At 43.8% G+C, this 25,475-nt stretch overlaps 1 protein-coding gene across 2 annotated transcripts in view; it reads right to left on the bottom strand.

The window, feature by feature from the left end:
- Positions 1 to 25,475, bottom strand: part of PLCB4 (phospholipase C beta 4) — an 855,807-nt gene that overhangs the window by 194,497 nt on the left and 635,835 nt on the right. For both annotated transcript variants that reach the window (XM_029593509.1, XM_029593508.1), the window contains 5 exons: positions 23,212 to 23,247; positions 20,428 to 20,569; positions 16,465 to 16,549; positions 16,107 to 16,231; positions 14,913 to 14,964 (listed from right to left, as the gene is read on the bottom strand). In XM_029593509.1, the coding sequence (XP_029449369.1) occupies positions 14,913 to 14,964; positions 16,107 to 16,231; positions 16,465 to 16,549; positions 20,428 to 20,569; positions 23,212 to 23,247 (440 nt within the window). The remainder of the gene's footprint in view (positions 1 to 14,912; positions 14,965 to 16,106; positions 16,232 to 16,464; positions 16,550 to 20,427; positions 20,570 to 23,211; positions 23,248 to 25,475) is intronic.

Below are 25,475 nucleotides of genomic sequence, written 5' to 3'. Positions count from 1 at the left end.
TCTTTTTTAGTCTCCTACAGCATTCTAGCCAGAAGAGATCTCACTCTCATGCACTTTTCAGCTTTGGTAAGTAGGGGGCCCAATGGAAACTTAAGCGAAGAGGAGGAAGAAGTAATTGTTGCCATTGGCAGCCCAAATTTTGAGCTGTCCATGGTCCCTGTGGTCCCCTTTTCTAACGCTGATGGGGTTGGACAATACCAAAGGAGAATAGAGATTGTGGAAGATGCTAGATTCATGTGATCAGAAAAGAGAAAGAATAACAGTGTAGGTTAGAGTCAGTCAAGGAAAGCAGTTGCTATCCACGTATCTCACACAAACCCAATCAATGCACCTTAATTACAATCAATAGTCTCGTCATTCCATTTTGTCATTTCTTAATCAGAGACTGAACAATGCATGAGCATGATAAGCTGTAAAGGCAGGATGTCAGTTCTCACCTGTGAGTTTCATACAGATGAAATCATCAGATGGCACCCAGCATGGAAATTTGACTTCAAAGCTTCTAGAAGCTTTGAACATGCCCACTGGGAATGTACAGCCTTAACATTTGGCGAAACCAACTCCAAGAGAAGGCGGAGGTTGTGACACCCTGCTGTCTTCAGAGAACACCCAATATAGGTAAGCAACTCTCCTGTCTCCAAGGACAAGCAGGATGGCAATCCTCACATGTGAGGAATCCTTAGCTACAGACTAACCAGAACCAAAAAAGTAAAAAAAACTGGTTGCTTAATTAGCAGTTATCTAAACTTACATGAGTATATTTCTACCCCATCTGTATAGAATAGCTGATCTTCTTCCATTTTGTATGCTAAGTATTAGAAATGAACACAAATGGATGGATCGGTGTAAAACAGGATTTTATTGAAGCTTGCCCGACTCTGGCCGAGTTTCGCTCAAAGAGCTGCCTCAGGGGCTTAAAAGCCACTTGAATTGGCTTAAATCATCTCAAAACTATCACGTAGCAAAGTCAGAGAAGTATTACACAGCAGGCTTTTAAAACAGAATTCTGATCAAGTACGTTTGAAAGCAAAGGCTTTAAAAGTAGTGGTATTGCATTCCCACTCGCTGCTCAGCATAGGTTAACGCAAAGGCAAAAACAGTTTTTTGAAAGCAAAAGGCCATTTCCATATTTTTTCAGTTTTTTAAAATAAGGGCAGCCAAGAATCAAAACAAATGGGCCCTAGGAGGAGTGGCTTTGGGTTCTACACCTCAAGGAGACTCCATAGGTTAGACTGACTAAACTTCCTGTCACATCAGGTGTAGGAGTGTACTGCCACCAATTTCTTTTTAAATTTTAGTTTGGGTTTCAGTTTGTTTACTATTTATTTCATTCGGGTCACTGCAGTCTTGCAGATCTCTTTCATGGAGGTCAAGCTTAGGTGAGCTGACTGCGCCATGACTTGACACTATCATCCATGACATGACCCACCAGATTCAGAAGGAATCTGGCATAATAGAAGGAGAATCAATCTGCTAGCCAATTAGAGAGAGAGACAATTCCAGATTTATTTGTGCGAAACAAAACAAAAAACTGGATATATTTTCTAAGGGCTTCAGTCCATTCTAGATCTAAGGCTAAGGCTCTCTTGCAAGCCAGACAGTGTAACATCTGTGGACATGTGGCATGGGATAAAACGTTGGAAAGATGATTGACTGGTTAAGAAGAAACTCCAGAGCACCCCCCTCCCTCTGGGCAGCTTGCTAAAATAAACCACTTAAAGAGGCCAACACTGTCCACCAATGCACAGGGAATGATGTGGTGAAACAAACATCACCATTTCAGAAATGTGAAATAAACCGATGGTGGAACTACGAAGGTTGGCCCCCCCCTAGTGCAGCGTGTATGAAATGTGATATCACGTCAGGTATCATGATTATCCCTAGTCTCACAGGGAAGTAAGTTTTCTACCTTTTGTATGCAATTTAAAAATATAAAAAAAAGGAAGAAAAAAGTCAAAAGTGGATGCTAGAACAGATGATTAAAAATGACCCATTTGTGCTAGAAGGTGAATGAAATTTAGTAACCTAAGCACGGGTGTTATGAAGGTCCTCATCTAATACATGCATAATTCTAGTGGTGTGCAGCATTTAAAACATAAATAACCTTGAATGCTTTTGACATTTATTGTTATCAATTTTTGCATTCAATATAAGTAATCCCATTGCATTTTGGTAATTTGCAATTAAGATGAAAGTCAGATAGTGCCTTAAAATGGAACTTAGGATGCATGCATAAAGCCACCCTATTGTTGAAAAATTTGGAATAAGGTGAATAATTCATTAAGAGCTGGAGTTCGCTGCCTCTGCATGCCAAAGTGAACGCCACCAAAACTATGACCTGAGAGGAGTTGAGAGGTTAAAAGGGACCTTTTATTAGCTGGGTCAACACCACATTGAGATCCAACAACACAGTGGGAGGCTTGATAGGAGGTCTCATTTGAAGTATACCCTGCATGAACTGAACTAAAGGCTACATGGAGATGTGTTCACCTTGTAAATAGTAGTGATAAATTCCAATTACCCTGAGAGAAAGAGTAAAGGAGCTGATTTTTAAGCAAGACTCAGAAATATGTACAAGGTAATCAAATAGTTTTTGAGAGGAACAAGAAAGAGGATCTAGGGCCTTTCCCTCACACCACACAACATATTATTTCCTTTGTGGAACCTTTCCTGGAAGCCAGAAGAATACGAGACACATCCTCAATTCAGAGGCAGCAGGGTTACCCTTTCAACATCTCGGCTGTGAGGGCAAGAGGCCCGATGTTAGGGTGCTGTAGTAGCCCTTGATCCTGCGTGATGAGTGTTGGGGAATAGACATAATCTGTATCCTCTTCTGATTATGCTGTATCTGAGGTTACTCTGGGCTAATGATTTATGTAAAACCTAGGTCTCCTTCTAATAGGAAGTTTCTCCAGCATAGATACTGGGACCTCAGCTATGCTTTCTCTTGAGCAAGTGAAGACTCTGTCCCAGGCACTGGCTGTGATGGAAGTTGTGGATTCTAGGCCCTCTGCTATCTGGAGCAAGAGCGAGGACCCTGCTGTTGATGGAGTCAAAGGGCAGCAGGCAGCATCTCCTCTAAGAAATGTGTCCTAAGTGCACCACTCACAAATTTCCCGGCTGTAAAGGGTGCGCCAGGAATGGCAGTGGAGAGGGTTTGAAGTGTCACACAGTGGTCCTTTATCTGAGCCACCACTTCCTTGTCCTCATCTCTGAAGAGATTCTCCCCACTGCATGGCACAAAGGAAAGTGTATCTTGAATATCCTATCATAGGCCAGCAGCCAGACAATTCTGCGGGTGCCAAAACCCACTACAGAGACTGTCGATGCTGATTCAAAAACATCAGAGGTTGAACAGACCATATGGTTTTCACATTCCAGAACCATGTCTACCAGTGACTCCAGTATATCATGCTACATTTGAGGAAGTTGCTCTGACACACTCTTGATATCTTTTAGAACATTTTGCAAGTGCTGGCATGTGACGAGCTAAGGAGGTTATGTGGGCATTAAACATGGCTCCCTGATAAACATTTCTCCCATGAGTGTCAAGGGTATGAAAATCTTTCTCTGGGACTACCAAGAAGTGGGTCTTAAATCTCTTGGCCTTGACAGCAAATTCAGCTACCACTGACTGATGTGGTAGCTGCCATTTCTTGAATCCAGTTGTTATTCATACATAATACATTGTATCTGTCTGCTTGTTAATAAGAGCCACAGACACGGGGGTCTTCCTCATTCTCATGGATGGGCATGGCTCATGATATCATTAGGAGGTTTCATGAACTAGAGAATGTCAAGCATCTGCTGCTCAAACAAAGTCATTGAAGGAGAGTTCTCTGAGGGAGAACAGAGAATCATTTGGATCCATTCCTGCATCCCCAGGAAAACTTTTGAATCTAAGCCCAACTAATATGGTGAGGGTGTGAACCGTGGTCTCAATGAGGATTGCATTTGCCTGCTGGGCTCTAGATCCTGAAAAAACTCTGTGTGCTGAGGAAGCTTCTTCTCCCGATGTGCTATATTCAGCATTTGTGCCATTTACTTCCAGTCTCTTCAGAAGGAGTTGGAAGGCAGTCTGCATTGACAATGATGCCACTGATGCTCTGCATCTTAAGCACCAGGGTGTCTGGGATCGTCCTGTCAAGTTCCTCCTCAAAAACTGACAATGCCAGCACAGACTGATAGACAGGAAGAGAGGCTACATCTTCTTGGCACACTAGAGGTGAATCAGTGGCTGAAACCTGGACCCTTGGACACTGGCATGATTCCTGGGACAGTGATGCAGAGGAGCTCTCCTTCCAATAGAAATATTTCAGGAGATTCATGGCTGCCACCAGAATGTTCATGCTCCCGGCATCACACATCAACAGAAACTGAGGTTGATTCTTCTTTACCTTCATTCAATGCATGTCATCAGACCTCTGTGATGCTCAAACCAAAGAAACAGAATCCTGTTCTTTCTTTTGGGTAAGGAGGTAGAGAATGGTCTATCTTTCCGGTCCTTCCTGATACTCAAAATTGAGGGGGGATCAATGTACTCTCAATGTTGATGCACACCTAGCAGTTGATGCAGTTCCTTGGTTTGTCAATGTCAATGTTCTGAGGCTGATAGAATGGGCTTAAGTCTCTATGAGCTCCAGTAAGGAAAACAACCCTCTCAAAATCATTGTCCCACACGGGGAACTGCCCAAGATATCATGGTTGGCCCACAGGCAAAGGACACATCTATCACGGGGATCCATGCTAGATTTTACGCTTTCATACTTGTTGAAGCCATTGGCCTTCTTCTCTCTTGAGGCACTGGGTGAAAAATCAATAAGGTAAAATCAGATAACTCAACAGTGAGGGAAAAACCTGACTGATGCCGCCTCAAAGCACCAGTACTGGTGCATCAAGTGACCCAATGAAAAAGAAAAAAAAAATTGAAATGGACAAAAAAAATCTACCTAAGGAACAAGGAGGGTGATAATACAAACTGCAGGACCCCATGATAAACAGCTTCTTCAGACTAAGCAGTGAAGAATATCTTACATGTAGAGGAAAGTCAGAACAACAGAGACATGCTGGCTTGGTGGAAAAAATGAGCCTAAGATCTCCATGGGGCTGGATAGGATCACACATGCCCAAAACTTCACTTATCCGGCTAACTTTGAAGGTATATTCAATAGTGAAACCGCATTATTGCATATAGCCAGCTGCATTACCAACCAAAAAGGTTTTATCAGAAATGACAGCTGAGAAGAAGAGAGAACGAGAGCGAGAGAGAGAGAGAGAGAGAGAGACTCTATAGAGACTCACAATTTATACCAATGTAAGAGGGGACACCAGTAACTCTGGATGAGGTTTGAGGGTGGGGTAGGTTTTGAGGGGCATTTTTACATGAGCAGTCATACGTACAAACAGCACAGTTGCCATGAATGAAGTTTTTATGTGATTTGGAGTGATGAGAGGTAAATGAAGAGTACATTTGTACCATGTTCTAGAGTGCATCAAGCTAGGTAGAGAGAACATGGTACAAATCTACTCTTCTTTTAACTTTCGTCACTCCAAATGACAGTAAATTTTCAGATGGCAATTGTGCTGTTCATACCTATGACTATGCATGTAAAAATGCCACCCCAAACCTACTCCAGCCCACCAAACCTCACCCCAAGTTCATAATGTGTTACAGAAGAGGAGCACTAGGAGAGCGATCCCATCTTGAGGGGATTGTGTGCCCTTGGGCCTCGGCACGACCCCAGAGAACTCCAAGGCAGCACCGAGGGTAGGCGAGGGATGTCCCAGCATGGTTGGAGACAGACGGTCTGACCCTCTGCCGGACCTGCATGCTTCTGGAGCCAACACAATGGTGTTGGTTATTGAACAGTCCTCCGACCGTTCCCGGCCCTTTCGGACCTGCCACAAGGAATGACAAGAAGCAGCAGGCCAGACTACAGGCGAGGGCAGACGAAGGCTCTGGAACATAGAGACTCTAGACGTAGACGAGGAACTTGGAGGTACAGATGAAGACTCACTTGGGTGCGCAGATGAAGACTCGTGCAAGGACTTTGGATGAAGGTTCAGAAGCAAGGTACTGCAGGCAAAGGTATTCAGGAGCAAGATCAAATACTGGGTTGAGACTGCGATGCAGTGTGCCCTACACAGCCACTACCCATGGGCTGGTCGCGGACCTTGCTTGAATGCGAAGCAGGCTCTAGACAAGGTGTGGAATAGATGAAAACTGGAACATGGTGAAGATTCGGTAGACGCCTGTACCAAGGCACGCCCTACACAGCCCATCCTAGACTGGTTGCGGACCACGCTGGAATGGCACAGGTTCAGTCAGAGTCTTTGGCATGGACGGACGCAATGCAAGGAACTCCGAAGACCAGGACGGAAGCAAGCAAGGATTCAAAGATACCTCAGGACTGAAGCAGAAGTCTTCCAGAGGCATGTACTTGCGCAGGTGAAGATGGCCTTGTACCATGAGCGCCCTACACAGCCAATACCCATGGGCTGGTAACAGACCACAACATGGCATGCCAGGAAAGGAGGTGGCAAGGAACCTGGGGTACAGGACATCAGGAACAGGCGACGGACATCAAGACGAGACATGGAGCTCCAACGAAGAACGAAGGCCTGATGGAGTGCTGGAAGGCGAGACATCCAGGAACAAGTAACTCCAATGCAAAGCAAAGCAGAACTGAAAGCAAAGTCCTTTTATAGAGCAGGAAGCAGGCAACTCCCTGGGAAGAGTTTAGATGAGCCACACCTGGCTGGCCCTATAACTAAAGAAAAGAACTGCGGGCCGACCCCTTAGGAAGAAGGGGTGAGGCCCAAACCAGAAAGTCAAGGAGGAAGCAGAGCAGGCCTTAGGTAGGCCCAGATGGCAACAGTGGCCTCCCAGGCCATGGAGCAAAACCAGGATAGACTGTCCAGGAAAGGCCCAGGCTTCGGTGCGGCCTCCAGAAAAAAGGTGAGAGGCCTCTCGTGGTACAGCTACGAGAGGAATCGTAACATAATGCCCCCTCTTATAGAAGTATAAAAAGTTCAATTATAAGTGAGCCTCCACAGAGGCTCTTTTTCTCTCCTCCTCCTCTCCTCCCCTCCTGAACTCGCATAAGAACATAACAAATTGCCATACTGGGTCAGATCAAGGGTCCATCAAGCCCAGCATCCTGTTTCCAACAGTGGCCAATCCAGGCTACAAGTACCTGGCAAGTACCCAAAAACTAAGTATATCCCATGCTACTGATGCTAGTAATAGCAGTGGCTATTTTCTAAGTCAACTTGATTAATAGCAGGTAAAGGACTTCTCCAAGAACTTATCCAAACCTTTTTTAAACCCAGCTACACTAACTGCACTAACCACATCCCCTGGCAACAAATTCCAGAGGTTAATTGTGCATTGAATAAGAACATAAGAACATAAGAAAATGCCATACTGGGTCAGACCAAGGGTCCATCAAGCCCAGCATCCTGTTTCCAACAGTGGCCAATCCAGGCCATAAGAACCTGGCAAGTACCCAGAAACTAAGTCTATTCCATGTTACCATTGCTAATGGCAGTGGCTATTCTCTAAGTGAACTAAATAGCAGGTAATGGACTTCTCCTCCAAGAACTTATCCAATCCTTTTTTAAACACAGCTATACTAACTGCACTGACCACATCCTCTGGTAACAAATTCCAGAGTTTAATTGTGCGTTGAGTAAAAAAGAACTTTCTCCGATTAGTTTTAAATGTGCCCCATGCTAACTTCATGAAGCGCCCCCTAGTCTTTCTACTATCCGAAAGAGTAAATAACCGATTCACATCTACCCGTTCTAGACCTCTCATGATTTTAAACACCTCTATCATATCCCCCCTCAGTCGTCTCTTCTCCAAGCTGAAAAGTCCTAACCTCTTTAGTCTTTCCTCGTAGGGAAGTTGTTCCATTCCCCTTATCATTTTGGTAGCCCTTCTCTGTACCTTCTCCAACGCAATTATATCTTTTTTGAGATGCGGTGACCAGAATTGTACACAGTATTCAAGATGCGGTCTCACCATGGAGCGATACAGAGGCATTATGACATTTTCCGTTTTATTCACCATTCCCTTTCTAATAATTCCCAACATTCTGTTTGCTTTTTTGACTGCCGCAGCACACTGAACCGACGATTTCAATGTTTTATCCACTATGACGCCTAGATCTCTTTCCTGAGTGGTAGCTCTAACCTCTTTAGTCTTTCCTCATAGGGGAGCTGTTCCATTCCCCTTATCATTTTGGTCGCCCTTCTCTGTACCTTCTCCATTGCAACTATATCTTTTTTGAGATGCAGTGACCAGAATTATACACAGTATTCAAGGTGCGGTCTCATCATGGAGCGATACAGAAGCATTATGACATTTTCCGTTTTATTCATCATTCCCTTCCTAATAATTCCTAACATTCTGTTTGCTTTTTTGACTGCCGTAGCACACTGAGCCAACGATTTCAATGTATTATCCACTATGACACCTAGATCTCTTTCCTGAGTGGTAGCTCCTAATATGGAACCTAACACTGTGTAACTACAGCATGGGTTATATTTCCCTATATGCATCATCTTGCACTTATCCACCATTTCGGCCAGTAACACACAGCCAACGCAGGCATAACGCACAGAAAAAAGGTGTAGTTATTTCCGGTGTTAAATCCTGCATTGCTGTGCTTTACTTTATCGCACGCCATGTTAACCAATGCTCATTTCCATTTACTCCACCCAAATTCCTCCCACTTGAATACAAAATTTAAATTTGCATATGCATTTTGCAATGTGGTATTTATCACACACGTTACAGCATTATCATGGGTGTTAGGGCCATAAGCCCGTGATAACGGTCTATTGCATTTTGATAAATAACCGTTAGCCGGCTAAGTCACCCTGCTAACTCTGAATATTGGAGTTAGCCGACTAACTTAACCGGCTAACTCAACTCCTCCCAATTATGACCCTGGATTGACCCTAACTTATCCTAGATTTATCAAAATGCTATAAATGTAGCAAAAATAGCACCCACGATAAAAAAGGTGGTGGGGTTAGGCTAATTTCCCTGCTCCTGCATCACATAGGTAATTTCCGCAAGGCGCAATACATTTATCTGCCCTTCTCTGCCCCCTTTCCCACCCCGAGCACAATTTGTTGTTGCATGGTGTAAATAGTTTGTCAGGTACTGGGCAACAGAGTGGGACAATGTGGTCTGAGAAATTCTCACTGTTCTCTTTTTTCTGCTGACAAATCAAGAACGGATGGGGAAATCCACACCCATCCACCGTTCTTTCCTACCCTGCCAATCTGGATCCTGATTCCTGTACTTCTGCAGGGTCCAATCACTTCTACAGTAAAGGCCAGATTTTGCTGTCCTTGCCTTAGAATCACAGGAAACATGGGGGCTCTGACAATATGTTAATTGTGATGCACCTTTATTGTTCCTTATTTGGGAGTCCTAAATGTAATTACCTCTAGAAAGTGAATCATAGCAACTTAGTCACCTTAATAGTTTCAGGGAACTATTACATTTTATTAGTAGTTACAACATTTCTAGCATCACTTTGATTTATGTTATATAGGGGTGGGAAGGGAGGAAAATTTAGTTTTGTTTTTGGGGACCTTTTTCCTCACGAATTTCGTTTTGTGTAATGTTTACTTCATTTCTTAAGTTTACAAAAAACAAAAAAAAATTGAAAAAAAACCCAGGGCTTCTTGGGTCCCCCATCTATCCCTCCCATCTGGAAAAATTCCAAGGCCAAGATGCTCCCTGGCCCCCACTTATCCCAGTCTTGGGGGATAAGGCCTAGGCGCCAGCCCAAGCCAGCTAGCTCTGAAGCTTCGGCTTTGCGTAGGCTTAGGCCGTGGTAGGTCACCGCAACCTCAGTCTAGGCTTGGAGACCTGGACCTAACACCTGGGCCTGGACTCAGGAGCCCAGGTTCCAACACCCTCTGCAATGACCCCAGTGGACAGCTTCAGTAGCCAAAGAAGTGCTGATGAAAGAAGATGCCAAAGAGGAGCTCCGAGGCCAGGACTCTGACTGGGCTGATTCTGGGCTAGGCCCTGTTGTTGGGCCTGTGTTCGGGTCCTGGCCTAGGCTGATGCCCTGGTGTTGGGATCCAGCCTCTGGGCCAGGCTGTGGCGTCGGGCCTGTGCCTGGGTTGAGGCCCTGGCGTGGGGAGCGAACCAGTAGATGTTGTCAGATTTGTTAAGTATTGGGGGGGGGGGGGGGGGGATTGCCGGGAAATTTTCTGGGCCTGGGCCTTTTCTCGGTTCTCGAATAGCAGCTCCGGGTGGAGCCGTGGGTCAGCCCTGACCAACCACTGAACCTTTACTTTTCAGCAGGCTAGTTTTTTAAGTGGCTAGTCCTTTAAGGCAATGGCAGTCCCTTGAAGTTAGGACCACCATTGCACCTAAAGGGCCGCTCACTGTATTTTGTCCCACAATGTTTGGCCACGAGACAAAAGAACACAATTTTTTTGGGGGGGTGGTCTCACTATTGTGGTGACACCTCCTGTGATAATAGGACCCCTCCCATGAAGAAACATCATGGCTTAGTGGCTCTTGGCCTTAAATCTGGCATTTAAATTAATGTCCCCACTGACCAGCCAAGTTTTTGCCAGGTAAAAAAGAGGTGGGCTGGGGGTGTTCTGGCGCAGAGCAATGTTATCCAGCTAACTTAACCGATCTTCAACGATATCCAGCTAATGTAGCTGAATAACTCAAGGGCTTCCTCAGAGCAGCTCTAAAGTTATCTAGCTGCATTGGGCTGGATAATTTGTTATTTACTAGGCTATATTTAAAATATAGCCAGTTAAAAAGCTGCAGAATAGAACTTAAAAGAAAAAAGGCAACAAAATTTTATGGGCTTCAGGCCAGATCCCTCAGCCCCACTCCAGAAAACACTTTAAAAGTAAGTTAGGCGTAGCACCTGATCCCTGACGCCCCTCTAACCCACCAAATAAAAAAAAAAAATGCAGTTGGTGCTATCATCCCAAGGCTGTTCCCACTCTCCATTTTTCTGGTGCAAAATCACAATCCCCTCCTTCCACCCTTCCCCACCCACTCGCAACCTCTATTCTATCACAAGACCTCCACCCCCTGCCGAATCCCCAGCTGGCAGTCTAACCTGCTCCTAGTCACTTCCAACATTTTCCAACAGCAACACTGGAAGTGGCTGTTAGTGGGTAAGACATTTCTAGGGTGAGGGCTGGGGAATCAGGTTTGAAGGTCCCAAAGTTCTATTTTGCAGCCACTTTACCACCTAGATTTTGAATTATATCTGGTTATATAGCAAATTACCTGGATAATGTAAACATCTAGCCATTTATATTCAAACATAATCAGTTGGATTCAAACATTATGCAGCTAAATGTAACTGGATAATTTTGGGTGAGGATATTCAGTGGGATGTTTATTCTGCTGAATATCCTGGACAAGTTATCCGGCTAACTATAGCTGGATAACTTGTCTACTCTCCATCTTCCTGAATATTGGCCTCCATGAGCCCAAAGGTAGGAACTCAGCCAATTCAGAATCTGAACTCCCAAAATTATGCAATTGAACCCTCTGCAAACTTACCTCATAGCAGAAACACAAACTGCAATTCTTTTCACTTGAAACCCTCTACGCATTCATAGGTCCTGAGTTTATCCATAAACACAATAAGGCATAAATCTTATCGGACATAAGGCCCACAAATACTTGATTACTATTGATACAGAGTTACACATCTATAAACATAATCAAATGTGATTGTTTTCCGCGACAATGAAATAAATGAAACGTACATTTATCACAAAGCAGAGTTGCTTACCTGTAACAGGTGTTCTCCTAGGACAAGCAGAATGGTAGTCCTCACACATGGGTGACATCATCAGATGAAGCCCAGCATAGAAAACTTTTGTCAAAGTTTCTAGAACTTTGACTGGAACACTATCCAAGCGGGGACCCCTTCAGTCTCGTAACATAGCATTATGAAAAAAATAAAATAACAAATGAAGGACAAACCCAACTCCGTGGGCTGGCAGGCGGATTTCCTGAGGACTAACATCCTGCTGTTGGGGGAGAACACTTGTTACAGGTAAGCAACTCTGCTTTCTCCTGGGACAAACAAGATGGTAATCCTCACACATGGGTGAATACCAAGCTACAGGCTTCTCCCAAATGCTAAAAAATTCACAGACTCCAAACCTGGTGCCAAAGGGCACAACAACTGTGGTGCTGTGGAAAACAGAGGGAGGAAGAGTTGGGTTTTGCTTAAAAAGGTTCCGCAGGACAGCTCGACCAAAGCTGCTGTCACTATGGCCATCTCTATCCAAGGAGTAATGGGCAGCGAAGGTGTGGAGAGAACTCAGAGGTAGTATTACATTTTCCATTTTATTCACAATTCCATTCCTAATAATTCCTAACATTCTGTTTGCTTTTTTTGACTGCTGCAGCACACTGAACTGACAATTTCAATGTATTGTCCACTATGATGCCTAGATCTTTTTCCTGGGTGGTAGCTCCTAATACTTCTGCATGAGTTAGTTTTCCCTATAAGCAACACCTTGCACTTGTTCACATTAAATTTCATCTGCCATTTGAATGCCCAATCTTCTAGTCTCGCAATGTCCTCCTAAAGAGGTTCTCTCCAGTACAGAGCAGGTCTGCGAGCGTATTCTGGACTGCCGGCTGGAGGTACGATGCTCAGAGCCACGCCATTCTACGGGCCCCAATGCCTACCGCCACCACCCTAGCCGCAGTCTCAAACACATCTTAGGTGGAATGCACTTTGTGCTTGCCACACTCCAAGCTTTGCTGGGCAATTGTCAGGAAGGCTTCCTGCTGCTGCTGCTGGGGGAGGCGGGTCATATACAGCTAGTAGGCAGCAAACTGGGCGATCAGCATTGTGCCCTGGTACACCTTCCTACTAGGGCATCTGCTGCCCGGTTCTCCCATCCCAAAGGCGCAGACGCGTGTATATGGGAACTTTTGGCCTTATTGAGGGCAGACTCCACCACCACTGACTGGTGCGGGAGCTGATGCCTCTCAAATCCCAAGGCCGGTTAAACCAAGTAGACTGCATATGTCTTACGGGTCACCTGAGGCACCGAGATGGGGTGCTTCCACACCCTGAGGAGTAATTCCTTAAAAATATCATGGATGGGGATAGCCAAGACCTCCTTTGGGGCATCAATGACCTGGAGAACCTCCAGCATTTTATGGCGGGCATCCTCCTCTGAAAGGAGCTGAAAAGGGATGGGCTCTGCCATCACCCACACAAAGGCCGCAAAGGTCAGATCCTCCGGCAGGGACTAGTGCTTCTTGTCTGGAGGAGATGGATCCGATGGAAGGTCTCCAGAGTCCTGTGAAAAAGACGACAAAGTATCATCTGTCCAAGCCTCTCGGTACTGGTGCCAAAGGCACTAATGGCACCAATGGAACCCGGAGCACTGACAGCCTCAAGGGCACTGACAGCACCGAGGTCCCTGAAGGACTAGGGATCAGACCGGGCAAAACTGGGCACAGTACCAGAGTCCCCGATGGTTCCCCCGGTCAGGAAATATCGTCCTCATCCGAGGAACCCACAATGGGGATGACTCTGGAGGGAGGAGGACTCGGCGGCCGTTGGGGCATCAAGGGACCTCTAGGCGCCTTAGGCAGTTGTGTGGGCAGGATGCCCAAGAGAATGTTGAGGCATTCCAGCAGCAGGCTATCATCGCAGGGGCAGGCTCAGACACTGGGGGAGGCACTGGTGAGCTGGCGGTTCGATACCCTGAAAGGCTTGGCGCACAGCCAGTTGCACCCTGTGGTCCAGTTCCTCCTGGAAGTCCATGGGAGTGAAGACAGACGGAGGAAGAGGTGCTACTGGAGCCTCCCCGGAGCTCAGTGCCCAGCACCGATATCGGTGGGGAACATCTAGGCTCCCAGATATGATGGAGATTGATGCCTCCTCTTCTCAGGTTCTCTTCGGGGGCATCACGGTGGACACCGGTGCCATCCTGAGTCCAGTGCCATTCGATGACGGTGACCGGTGTCGATGCTTTCGAAGCTTCCCACAGTGCTCGGCCCAGTCTTGCGCTGAGGATGGAGACGAATCCAAGGTCCTGGAGTGCACCAACACTGATAAGGTACTATCCCCGCCCCTTGTTTCTGAGAGGGCCCTGAAGGAGGAAGTAGACACCGAGGGACCGATGTCCATAGTTCACCATGGCCCCTGGGAGTCGGGTCGCCCGACGCTGGAGTTGAAGGACCAGATTTTATGGGCCCGAAGAGATTCTCCATTTTGTCTAATCGAACCCGACGACTCTTGGGGTCATTTGATAGCATAGACAACAATCCCAGATGTTGTGCGATGCCCCCAGGTAGAGGATGGACAAGATCCACAGGTACTGGGGGCATCGGCGAAAACCCGACACCATCAAAAAAGAACCGGCAAGCAGTTGATGATTGGCGGTCACTGACGAACGGCACTGTCGAGAATCAACCGCAAAGAAGGGAAAAAGCTTACCATGCTGCCTTGACGAAGCAACCACGGGGAGAAGGGGGATCCGGTGAAAAATCACTCAAAAGAGCAGAGCTCCACAACCGTGAGGCAAACACTTCGTGGAAAGAGAGACTGAAGGGGGACCCCGCATGGACGAATGGATAGTGGCATGCTGGGCATGCTCAGTGTGCCAGTCAAAGTTCTAGAAACTCTGACAAAAGTTTTCCATGCTGGTCTTCATCTGATAATGTTACCCATGTGTGAGGACTACCATTCTCCTTGTCTTGGAGAAAACTAGTAATATGTTTACCCAAGAAAACTGCATATTTCTATTGTACTCCTAGCACCCTATTTTATCTTATAACCTCTAATTAAAAGTGATAAGTTTTATTAAAGCCATACTATTGTGTTCTGCTACATGGTGACAACAGTTTAAATCACACCACTCACCCACATGATCCATTGTACTCAAACTTTCCCTGATTCAGCTGCATTGCTAAATCTGTCAAGAGACAAAAACAATTTTACATCTTGTCTTCCTGCATGCAGCAGACCTTGAATACCACTTTTTTTTTTATTAATGCAGTGAGACTACTGATTCCAGTATGTATTGAAGCAGATGTTTCCCACAATCCCTAAGATAACATCATTCACGGGTCCAGAACACACATTTTCTCACTGATGCTTACATCCGTACTTTATTCTTTGTTAAACAAGAGAAGAATTTGAAGATAGACGTAAAATAGCTACTTTAAAATTTTCACCTTACAATTTTTCTTAAATAATGGAAATCCCCTCCATAAAAATGAGTTTCATGTGCTACAGCATATTCTATTCTGTGCCTTTAAATGGCATACAATAGTCTTATCAAAAGTGAGCACTCAGTCGCCAGCTGGTTCAGTGGCAAGGTAGCTCTCTGACATGCGGGAATCTGGGTTCCAATTCCTGGGCCTGGTTTCTGTTCCTTAAGCAGGTCATGGCTCCATATATTGCATAGACAGCACTCACAGCCCTTGGAGGGAGGGCATTCTCAGCCATCACACCATGGCGACAGCTAGTGGCCAGACTCAGGGTGCATGCGTATTAAGCTTCAAAGAAAGCAGAGGTTTGTGGTCCCCATCGCTGCAATAGCTGGGATAAACAGGATCCCAGGAGATGAGAAGGTTAAAAATGGGGGGAAAAAACCTTAGTATTTTATGGCATCACAGCCCAGTAAAGGCTGGATCATACTGAATTGGAAGCCCCTAGGAAAAAAACAGTTGGCCTGAAAAGATATATAATAAACAAACACCTTATCAACAAAAGCACGAGGAAGAAACAGAATCATTGTTATCTTGTACATTCTTTCACTTTGTACACTCTTTTTCTCCCTTTACATTCTACATATGGTGAGTATGACGCATTTTCATAAGGATGGTGACTGTGATGGACTTAAGACCTCAAGACAAAAGGAGAGCCTATGTCCATCTATTCCGTTTTTGTTCATTGTTTTATGCCTCCATGCTTCCACATGCATCATTCAAGTTACTTAACCATATGGCAGCTTTCATCAAAAAATGGCAAATACAAACTGATAGCATCTGCCTTAGAGTTACTGCCCGACTCCTTTCCTGTATCTTAGGAGGGTTGGACATCATCTTTTACCTGGGGTTTGATAATTCAGAGAGACCATCTGGCAGCCAGCGTTCCAGAAAATTTGAGGCATGTAATTACTGGAATCCACTCGGCCTCCCTTGGGGTATATCCGACTCATTTGCCGCTTATTGTAACTGTGCAGCTCATTAAGGAAATCTAAATACAAATAGCTACAGCAAACCCACAGGATCATACGGCTGCCCTCACATTTTCCTCTCATTTCTCTTGCTGAGGAACCCAGTGCTTGTTATCCGCTTTAACGTGCGCACGGTGCCAATGGATTTCTGTGCTTGTCTTCCAGGAAGTCCACTTACAAGCCAACAGGCGCCCTCATTACTCAAGTGAACCACTCAACAGCTAAGGATACTTCACAAACTCAATCGCATGTGTCTTCAAATATCCTAGCCCCACTGACTCATTGAAGGAGGACATGTTGAAATGTAGGTTGCGCTCTAGAAAAAAAAATAGTTAAAAGAAAATTTAGAGAAACAAGCTATCACCAACAAATTCATGTACAATAAACAAACAAGCTCCCACCAAAACCCTGAGGCAACAGGGTCTGATTCACCAAGCTTTTTCTCTTATTCTGTATCTATCTATAGTAAAAGAAAACAAAAAACCAAAAAAAACAAAAGCTTTAGTGAATCAGGCCCCAAGACCTGAGAGTTCTATTCATGTTTCAATGCCTGCAATTTCATGGTAACAAAATTAATTCAGTTTCATGAATAACAACTCAATCTGTCACACCATTTCCTATGACAGCATGTTGGTAATTTGGGGTTTTGTAGCAGCGCACAATTTGTGATTTATTGTTCAGTGCACAGTACTGTTCTGGAGCAAGGCCACCCAGGGCCTGACTTATGACTGCTTTTCCTCATAGGCACAAAATAGGAGAAAAACAAAGATAAAAATGACCTCTAGTGTGGTAGATTCACATTAAGGAAGAAACACAATACAGATATTTTAAAGTTCTCACACCCTTTTAAGCTTGTGCTAATTCAACCACTTTATACTGTGTGCTGTTCTGTGTTTAATATATTTATTATTCCTTTTTATAATCTGATAATCCAGAGTATAATAAACGAGGAGCAACCTAGTAAGCATGCAATAAAGATAAAATCAACATGATAATATACATACATACATAAGTAAAACCCAAAACGTCTGTATTCAGAAGTTATTTAGTTGGATAACTCAAAGGTTAAGTGGCTAAATGAATATTTGGGCCCTTATCCGGTTACAATTTGACCAGATAACTTAGGGGTGTTCCAAGGGTGTAACTGGGAGGAGCTGAGTTAGCTGAATAAGTTATCTGGCTCAGTCTGGTCATCCCATCCGTACATATTCCTATAGTTATCCAGATACACTTATTGGCTAACTTTAGGACAGCCAGGTATATTCAATAGTGTGCCCTTGCCACTAAATATAGAGGCCAAGTTAGCCATATAGTTTTATACTATCTGAATATGAACCCACAAATGATCAAAAAGTGAGTACATTAATATCCTGTTACATCTAAAAACACAAAGGTCAATATTCAAAGGCAATCAGCCAGATAACTGACAAGTTATCTAGCTACATGCCAAGGTTTCAATACCCCTGAACTTATCCAGCTTTTACTCATATAAGTCATTATCCAGTTAAAAATTAGCCACATGATTAATGGATGTTATGGGAACATTACAAGGCAGGGGACGAGTTAGCAGAGAAGTATCTGGCTAACTCTAGCTGTGCATTGGAGCAGGTCTAAAGTTGTCTGGGAATTTGTTTCTGGATAGCTTTAGCCTTAACCAGCTATACTCAAAAGAAAATAACCAGTGAAGTGACAATGGTCTTTAAAAACAATGTGGAGTGCAGGCCTGGGGATAGATTCTCAGCCCCCAACTCAATTAAAAAAATAAATTTTGCCCTGCCAGAGTGAGCTGGTTCCCCCCCCCTCCCCCGCCATCTCGCCAAACCTCTCCAAATATTTATTAAAAGTAAAAGTATGATGGGTTGGTTCCATGTTTCCCCCATTCCCCTCACCCTCCCCAGTTAGGAAAACTGTTTAATCAAAGCACCCTCCTCTCCCTCCCTCACTACAACCCTAAGTCTCTAAGCCGCCCAGTACCTTATTGAACCCCAATCTGCGCTGGAGTCATAGGTAAAGAACATTCCCAGCCGCTCTGACATCAACGCCGATCGCTTATGATTCTGGCGTTGCTCTCCGAAGCAGCTGGGATTATTTCAAAAAGGTACCAGGTGGAAGGAGGGGATGAACAGGGAGGAAAGGAGCTTTGATTAAACAGTTTTTCCTAACTGAGCTGGCGATGGTGGTGGGGGGGACCCAGTGCCAACCCATCTCACTTTGACATTTAAGGCCAAATTTTAAAATGGCCTCGTGCGTAGAAATCGGGAGTGACGCGTGTGGCCGGGCCCTGAGCGTGCTGCGCGCATTTTCAAAAGGGCCTGGTCAAGTGCGTAAGTCCCGATACGCGCACAAGTGCCGGGCCCTGAAAAGGGGCGGACCGGGTGGAGAGGTCTGGACGGGGAGGGCCGGGGCGGGTCGCAGGCCGGCCAGGACAGAGGCCACTAGTCGCTATCACAGGGAAGCGTGCGCCGGCAGCCGGCTGGCATGCGCAAACTACTTCTGCAGTAAAGTAGAAAAATAAAACATTTTTCGGGTAGGTAGGTAGGGGTCGGGGTGGAGAGGGGAAGGGAAGGAAGCTTAGGCAGGGGGGGGGTAAGGGAAGTTCCCTCCCAGCCCGCTCCTTAAATGGAGAGGACTGGGAGGGAACGGGGGAAGGCCCAATTGCATTGCCGCGCGTATTTTACCAAAATTCAGCCCCCTGCATGCGCCGCCCGCACATGCGTGCACGGCCAACGGATTTTATACCATGCACGCGCATGTTATAAAATTGGCATGTCCACGTGCGCTCGCCGGGAACCGCGCGCGCATATTTTAAAATCTACCCCTTAATAAATAGTTGGAAGGATTTTTCGGGGGGGTCGGGGGGCTCAGACCAACAGGAGAATTTTATTTTGATTAGGGGGCTGGGAATCAGGCCCCAGGTCCGCATGCCACTTAACTGGTTATATTCTTTTCGATATAGCTGGTTAAGGCAAAACATTATCCAGTTTTGCTTTAGCTGGGTACCTTTAAAACTGACGATATTCAAAAGATGGCCGGTTACGTTTAAAATTATCCATCTAAAGTTATATGGATACATTTATTTGGGGATATTCAGCGGGATGTTTATCCCGCTGAATAACCCAGATAATCTATCTGACTAACTTTCGCTGGATAAGTTATCTGTTTTCTGGGTTTTTGAATACTGTCATTAGATTTTATAAAATCAGCAAATCTCTAAAACAATACAATCATTAAATTGTATTATGATAGTATTTTATGTTGTGAGTCAGCATTGACCCGCCATAGTTTAACTGTGCCCTAGGAATACCACCAAGGTGACCACTTTTTATCTGGCCAAATTTTGTGCAGGCTATGATTAAAGTATAGCTGGTTAGCTGGGGAGTAGGCAGGGGTTGGATTTCAAGCAGCAAGGTTTGTCTGGCTAATGCCAAAAGTTACCTAGAAACCTTCATAATATGAACTCCCATTTTTTTTTTGGGTGATATGCAAAAAGACTGGAAGTGGATCTTTGTAATAATAGCAATATTAACTTAATTCTAATTAAAAAAAATAAGCTCATTTTAATAAGAAAAATCAGTGAAATCCACTCACAATCACTGTTACTTAGATATACAGAATTAAAGGTTAGGCCTGTTAATATAGACTCAAAGCAAAAAAAAAACAATAATCAACAAGAAGATACAATAAGCAGCACACATGTAGCTTGTTGGCTTGTCTTTATTTCTCCTTACTGCAATGAGAAAAATCAGCGCATGCTGCTGGTGATGCACTGCCTCCTTGTGGGTGAAAAATGCATAACAAGGTAGAATAAAATGTGGAAGGTGATTCATTTAGTGATGGGGAATCTACCAAAAGTAGATTTTTAGATTATTTAACATGATAATTCTGGTTCACCTTGCAGGTGTTGGGCATTCAAAAAGGGCAAATTGTCATAAAGAAGAAATAAGAAGGGAAGCATGATCAAAATGTTTGGGATGTGAATACGTTTTATCTTTTACAAAAGAATAAGAAGACATTTGCATTGGGAGAGGGAATATTTATCAAATTTAATAAATACTGTATATCTAACTATCTATCTATCTATCAATATCTATATATTTGGTTTAAAAATTCCATCTCTTGAAATACAAATCTGGTTTTTTTCTCTACCCAAGAAAAGATTCCGGGGCTACATAGTATATTCAGTGATTTTCTTACCTTCTGCTACATGGAAACCCTGGAATTTTACAGGCTGAGCGTAGTTGATCATTATTGATAAATAAGGATGAATATTGGTTGTAGCACCTACATATTTATAAGAGGACATCCAGGCCTGCTCATCTTCAGCTGTTATCCCGCCCTGCAGCACACATCAAAAGCACAAACACAGGATTATTTCCTACATTAATGGGTGTGAAAGCAAATACTACCTAAAGCAGGAGTCTGCAGCCAGTTTCATCTCCACACACAGCTTCTCTACACAGTGTGATGGAAACTAAGAGAACATAATGCAACCACTGGCAGCCTCATGTCAGTGCTGTACGACTATAAGCCTGACTGCACAAGTTGCAACAGACCTGTAGATAAAAAAAAAAAATATCAAATCTGGTAGAATTCAGATAACTCAAGGAGTAGTCCTGTTTGCAAAGGCGTTCTTTTATGGCAAGGAACATGAGGTCTCTTGAAAACAGGACCTATGGATGGTTTCAACTTAAGCTTTGTAAGTCAGAGGAAAGTATGTATGTAGTCTCTTTTAAATGTAATGTTGCTTGGTACTGTTGCTTTATTTCATATCCCAGAAAGCAAACTGAAATTGAAGGCTTTTTGGAAAAAAAAAAAAGCCCAAAAATCACATTGTCCTTAGGAACAGTTATGATTCTATTGCTGGTATACATGGGGGTTGAATTAAAATCAGTCTCCTTTTGTAGCATATAACAAATTGGGATTTCATATTACTTTATAATCTACAGTGGGCTATAGAAGATCTAAATCTTCTTCCAAAATGTTCATTTTTTGTTGTCTTATAGCATTGAAGTATAATGTATTGAACAAGTGTTTGTTTCATGTATCCACATATCCTACATCACAACTGCTAAGTGATAAATATATTCCAAAAATCCTTAGAAAATGAAGTAGAAATAAAAACATGGAATAGCTTGATTGGGTAAGCGTTCACTCCCTTGTACTCTTGTAATAATCCTAAATACTTAAACTCTGGTGTAACCAGTTGCCTTCAAAAGCATACACCAAGTTAATTGGTCCCACCTACCGTATATTAAACAGTACTGATTCACATGATGACAGGATAAAGTCACCAGTTCCTGTTGGTTCTCTCTGCTGCGTATTGCATTTCAAAGCAAAGACCGAACCATGAGCATCAAGGAACTGTTTAAAAGAACGCTGGGACAAAGTTGTGGAAAGGTATAGATCTGGGGATTGGTATAAAAGAATTGCAAAGTCTTCGAATATCCCTTAAAGTATGGTCAAGATTTAGAAGTGGACAGTGTATGGCACCACCACCTGCCTAGAATAAACCATCAGGGACAAACAAGGAAATGACTGATCAAGGAGGCACCTAATAAGCTAATGGCCACCTAGAAAGAGCTAAAGGCTTCCATGGCAGATTTGTCAAAGTGTGTTCATGAGAACAATATCCAAAGCACACCACAAATCTGGCCTGTATGGTGACAGGCAAGAAGGAAGCCAATACTTAAGAAAGCCCACCTTGAATCCCATTTGAAGTATTCAGAGAAACACTCATGGGATACTGGTCATGTGGAAAAAAGTGTATTTATTTATATTTATTTATATAAAAGTACTTCTATTCCACTTAAATCATGAATATGCCCTAAGTGGATTACAAATAAAACAAAAATCAGTCAATAACAAACAAATCTGAACACAAAAATATTGACAAATTGAACTAGAAACAAACAATACTCGAAACAATTACCCATTACACAAATTATTCGCACCCATCATGCCCAAGTTTTGTGATCTACAAAAACCAAAACAGAACTTTTGGCCTGAATGCAAACCCTTACATTTGGCGCAAACCTAACACAGCACATCATCCAAAGAACACCATCCGTACTGTACAGTTATAGAGATGGTGTTATAGGGATGTTTCTCATCGGCAGGGACTGGGGCACCTGTCAGAATAGAAGGTACAATAAATGGAGAAAAGAACAGTAAAGTTCTAGATGAATAGCTGCTGAAACTGGGATGGAATGCTGAAACTGGGATGGAAGAATGCTGAAACTGGGATGGAAGTTCACCTTTTAGCGTGCAAGAACCTGAAATGTACAGCCAAAGCTGCACTAGAGTGGATAAGGAACAATAAGATAAACGTCCTTGAGCAGCCCTGTCAGAGTCCCAACCTCAATCCGACTGAAAATCTGTGGCATGACTGGAAGATTTCTGTCCATCAAAGCTCTCCAAGACAGAGCTTGAATAGTTTTGTAAAGAAGAATGGTCTAATATTGACAAATCAGGGTGTGCAAAGTTAGCGGCATCATATCCCAACATTCACAGCTGTAACTGCTGCCAAAGGGGCTTTTACCAAGTATTGAACTCAGGGGGTGGAAACTTATCTGGATTGGATTTCAGTTTTGTTTTTTGGATACCTATATGCTTTGTCCTCCAATAAAACATTTTTGGCCTTGAAAGATATGGAGTTTGGTATGTTGATAAGTGGAAAAAAGCTCTCCATTCAAATGAATTCAAGTTCTGACACATTGACGCAAAATGTGAAAAATGTTCAAGAGGGACTTTCGATAGCTACTGTACATATTTGTTTTAGATCCTGGATCATTGTTTGTGTGGAAGTACCAAGTTTGGACATCACTTCACTAAAGAAACATGAACATTATATCTTCTGAAAGATACAGCATGAAAGAATATCAAGATTCCAACTCTTGTAAAGGTGTAAGACATAGAATATATATTACATATATAGCAGGGATAAAGTGCTGAGGAAAATGACATATGCTATATAATTACCTTTTTATTAATTTCTTGTTCAGGATCCTCAGCAACCTAGAAAACAAAGTCTATAACGTTTATCATTCACCATCTGGCTCCACAATCCCTTTATCTGGGTATCACCCATAAATGCAGTGCAAGTTTTTAGACATCACTTTTTTTTTTTAAGTAACAACACGGGAAATTTTTTTTGATAAATCCTCTTGAAACAGTCTCCATAAATGTCAAGTCACATTGAGGTCAATTTTCAAAAAATGCCCAATGAGTTATATTCAGCCAAACTTGGGGGGGGTCATTTTCTAAAGGGATCGCACGCAAAAAGGGACTTTTCACATGCGAAAAGTCCCTTTTCGCGTGTGATAGCTAAATCGGGGTGGAGTCATGGAGGAGTCCGCACCGGAAGGTTAGGAGTCGGGGCGGCGTCAGGGCGGACACCGTGACGACTTCGCTGATGGTGAAAAGGTAGGACCCCTTATCGCTGCCAGTAGCGCGCCCAATAGCACCACCTTTCACGGTGGTGCTATTGGGTGCGAAAGCCGGCAGCGATAACACCGCGGTGGTGCGATCGCTGCCGGCTTTCCCAGGCCCGCCCCCCGCTTTGCCCCCCAAGCCCCCCGGTACCGTGGGATTCACAAATCCCTGCGGTGTTAGAAAATCCAGCCCTTGGGGTCTGATTTACTAAAGCTTTTCTCCCATTCTGGGTCTATGGGGAAAAAGCGTAGTAAATAAGACCCTTAAGGTTCTAAATTTAGACCTGTAATTCATTTGCCTAGATTAAGGAACCTGAGTGGGTTATTTACTAAAGTGTGGCATGCAATAGTATCTGCTAAATGTCCATTAATGTGATATTTTTCACCAGCCCTATTATTTCCAGCAGGGCCTATTTACTATGTTGTGAACCATTATGACTGTATTCAGAAAATTGGTATATAAAATAGTATAAATAAATACCATACCATACCACTTCTCCCCCCAACACCTGAATTATTAAAAAAAATAAATTGGTACAGTGGCACCCCTCCCCCCAGAACCCACAAGTTCAAAAAATAATCATTGGGGTCTGTTGGGGTACCCACTCAAATCCTCTCTTGCCCCCATTACCTAAAAATCTGACAACAGAAAGGACTGTGGCAAAGTCCAGGAACCAGACCTCGGCCACATGGCTGTGGTCCAGTGCTCGGACCTTGCCCCGGTCATGTAACTGGAAGGAGGTCAGGTTGGTACCATTTTGGAAAATGGCGCTCTGGGCCCTTTTGCTGGCAGATTCTCAAGATTTTTAGGTAATGGGGGGAGGGGTCTTCCACTAGACCCCAGTGATTGTTTTATGAACATGTGGGGTCCGGGGGGAGGGGGTGACACTTTACCCATTATTTCTTTTAATAATTTGGGAGTTTGGGGGAGGGTTTCGGGGGATGAAATGGGTATTTCTTTATGGAAAGGGGGGATGGGGAATCTGTCCCATTTATTGAATCTATGTTGAGTGGGTGGGGGTGGGGGGATGTTACTGCACGATTATCTGCTGTATTTCTAAACTTTTACTGTTGGAGCTGCCTCGAGAGGCAGCCCCAGGGTGAAAAGGTCACGTTTGACCCCCAGATCCTTTGTACCAATTTTAGCCACTTTTTTTCTGTTTTTTGCTTTTTCTGTTTTACAGGTGGACCTTTTAAATCTAATGCAGGAGCACAGGGATCCGCGTTAGGGTCTCAATGCTCCCACAGATTAAAGTTTTCCTAAGATGCGTAGCTAAAATAATGTGGTTGACAAATTTCTAAGTCAGCTGCATTATTTTCTTCACATTAGATTACACTGGCATATACATTTTTTGAAGTCGTCTGCTTCGGTGATAAAATGTGCCATTTATTATTGATGTTGATGTGCTGAATTCAAATATGATAATTAAACCAGCTGACTGGTGTACTGTTTCCATAATTTTTAAGTTTTTACATTTTACGTTGATGTCTATTGCATAGGTAGAGGAGTATTAATCATAATTTGCAAACTCAGGTGTAGATTCATCAAACTGCGGTGATTTTTCGCAGGAGGTGTCCCACTATCTTGGGGGGTGGGGGGTGGGTGTTGCAATTGTATGGCTGCATTATTTTGTGTTTTGGCCAAACACTGGGACACAAAAGAATGTGGTGAGATATCCTTTAACATGATGGCAGCCCCAACCTTACGGGACTGCCAAAGTCTTAAAGGGCAGCTGGCACTAAAAAAAATAGACCGCAGCCAAACGGGGAGGTTGAGTGGGGGTCAGAACTGACCTCTGCTTTTGATCTGGG

Source organism: Rhinatrema bivittatum, chromosome 3 (genome assembly GCF_901001135.1).
Source record: "Rhinatrema bivittatum chromosome 3, aRhiBiv1.1, whole genome shotgun sequence".
Classification (NCBI taxonomy): Eukaryota; Metazoa; Chordata; class Amphibia; order Gymnophiona; family Rhinatrematidae; genus Rhinatrema; species Rhinatrema bivittatum.
Note: the sequence above shows the minus strand (reverse complement) of the source record. Positions and strands in the feature narration are given on the sequence as shown.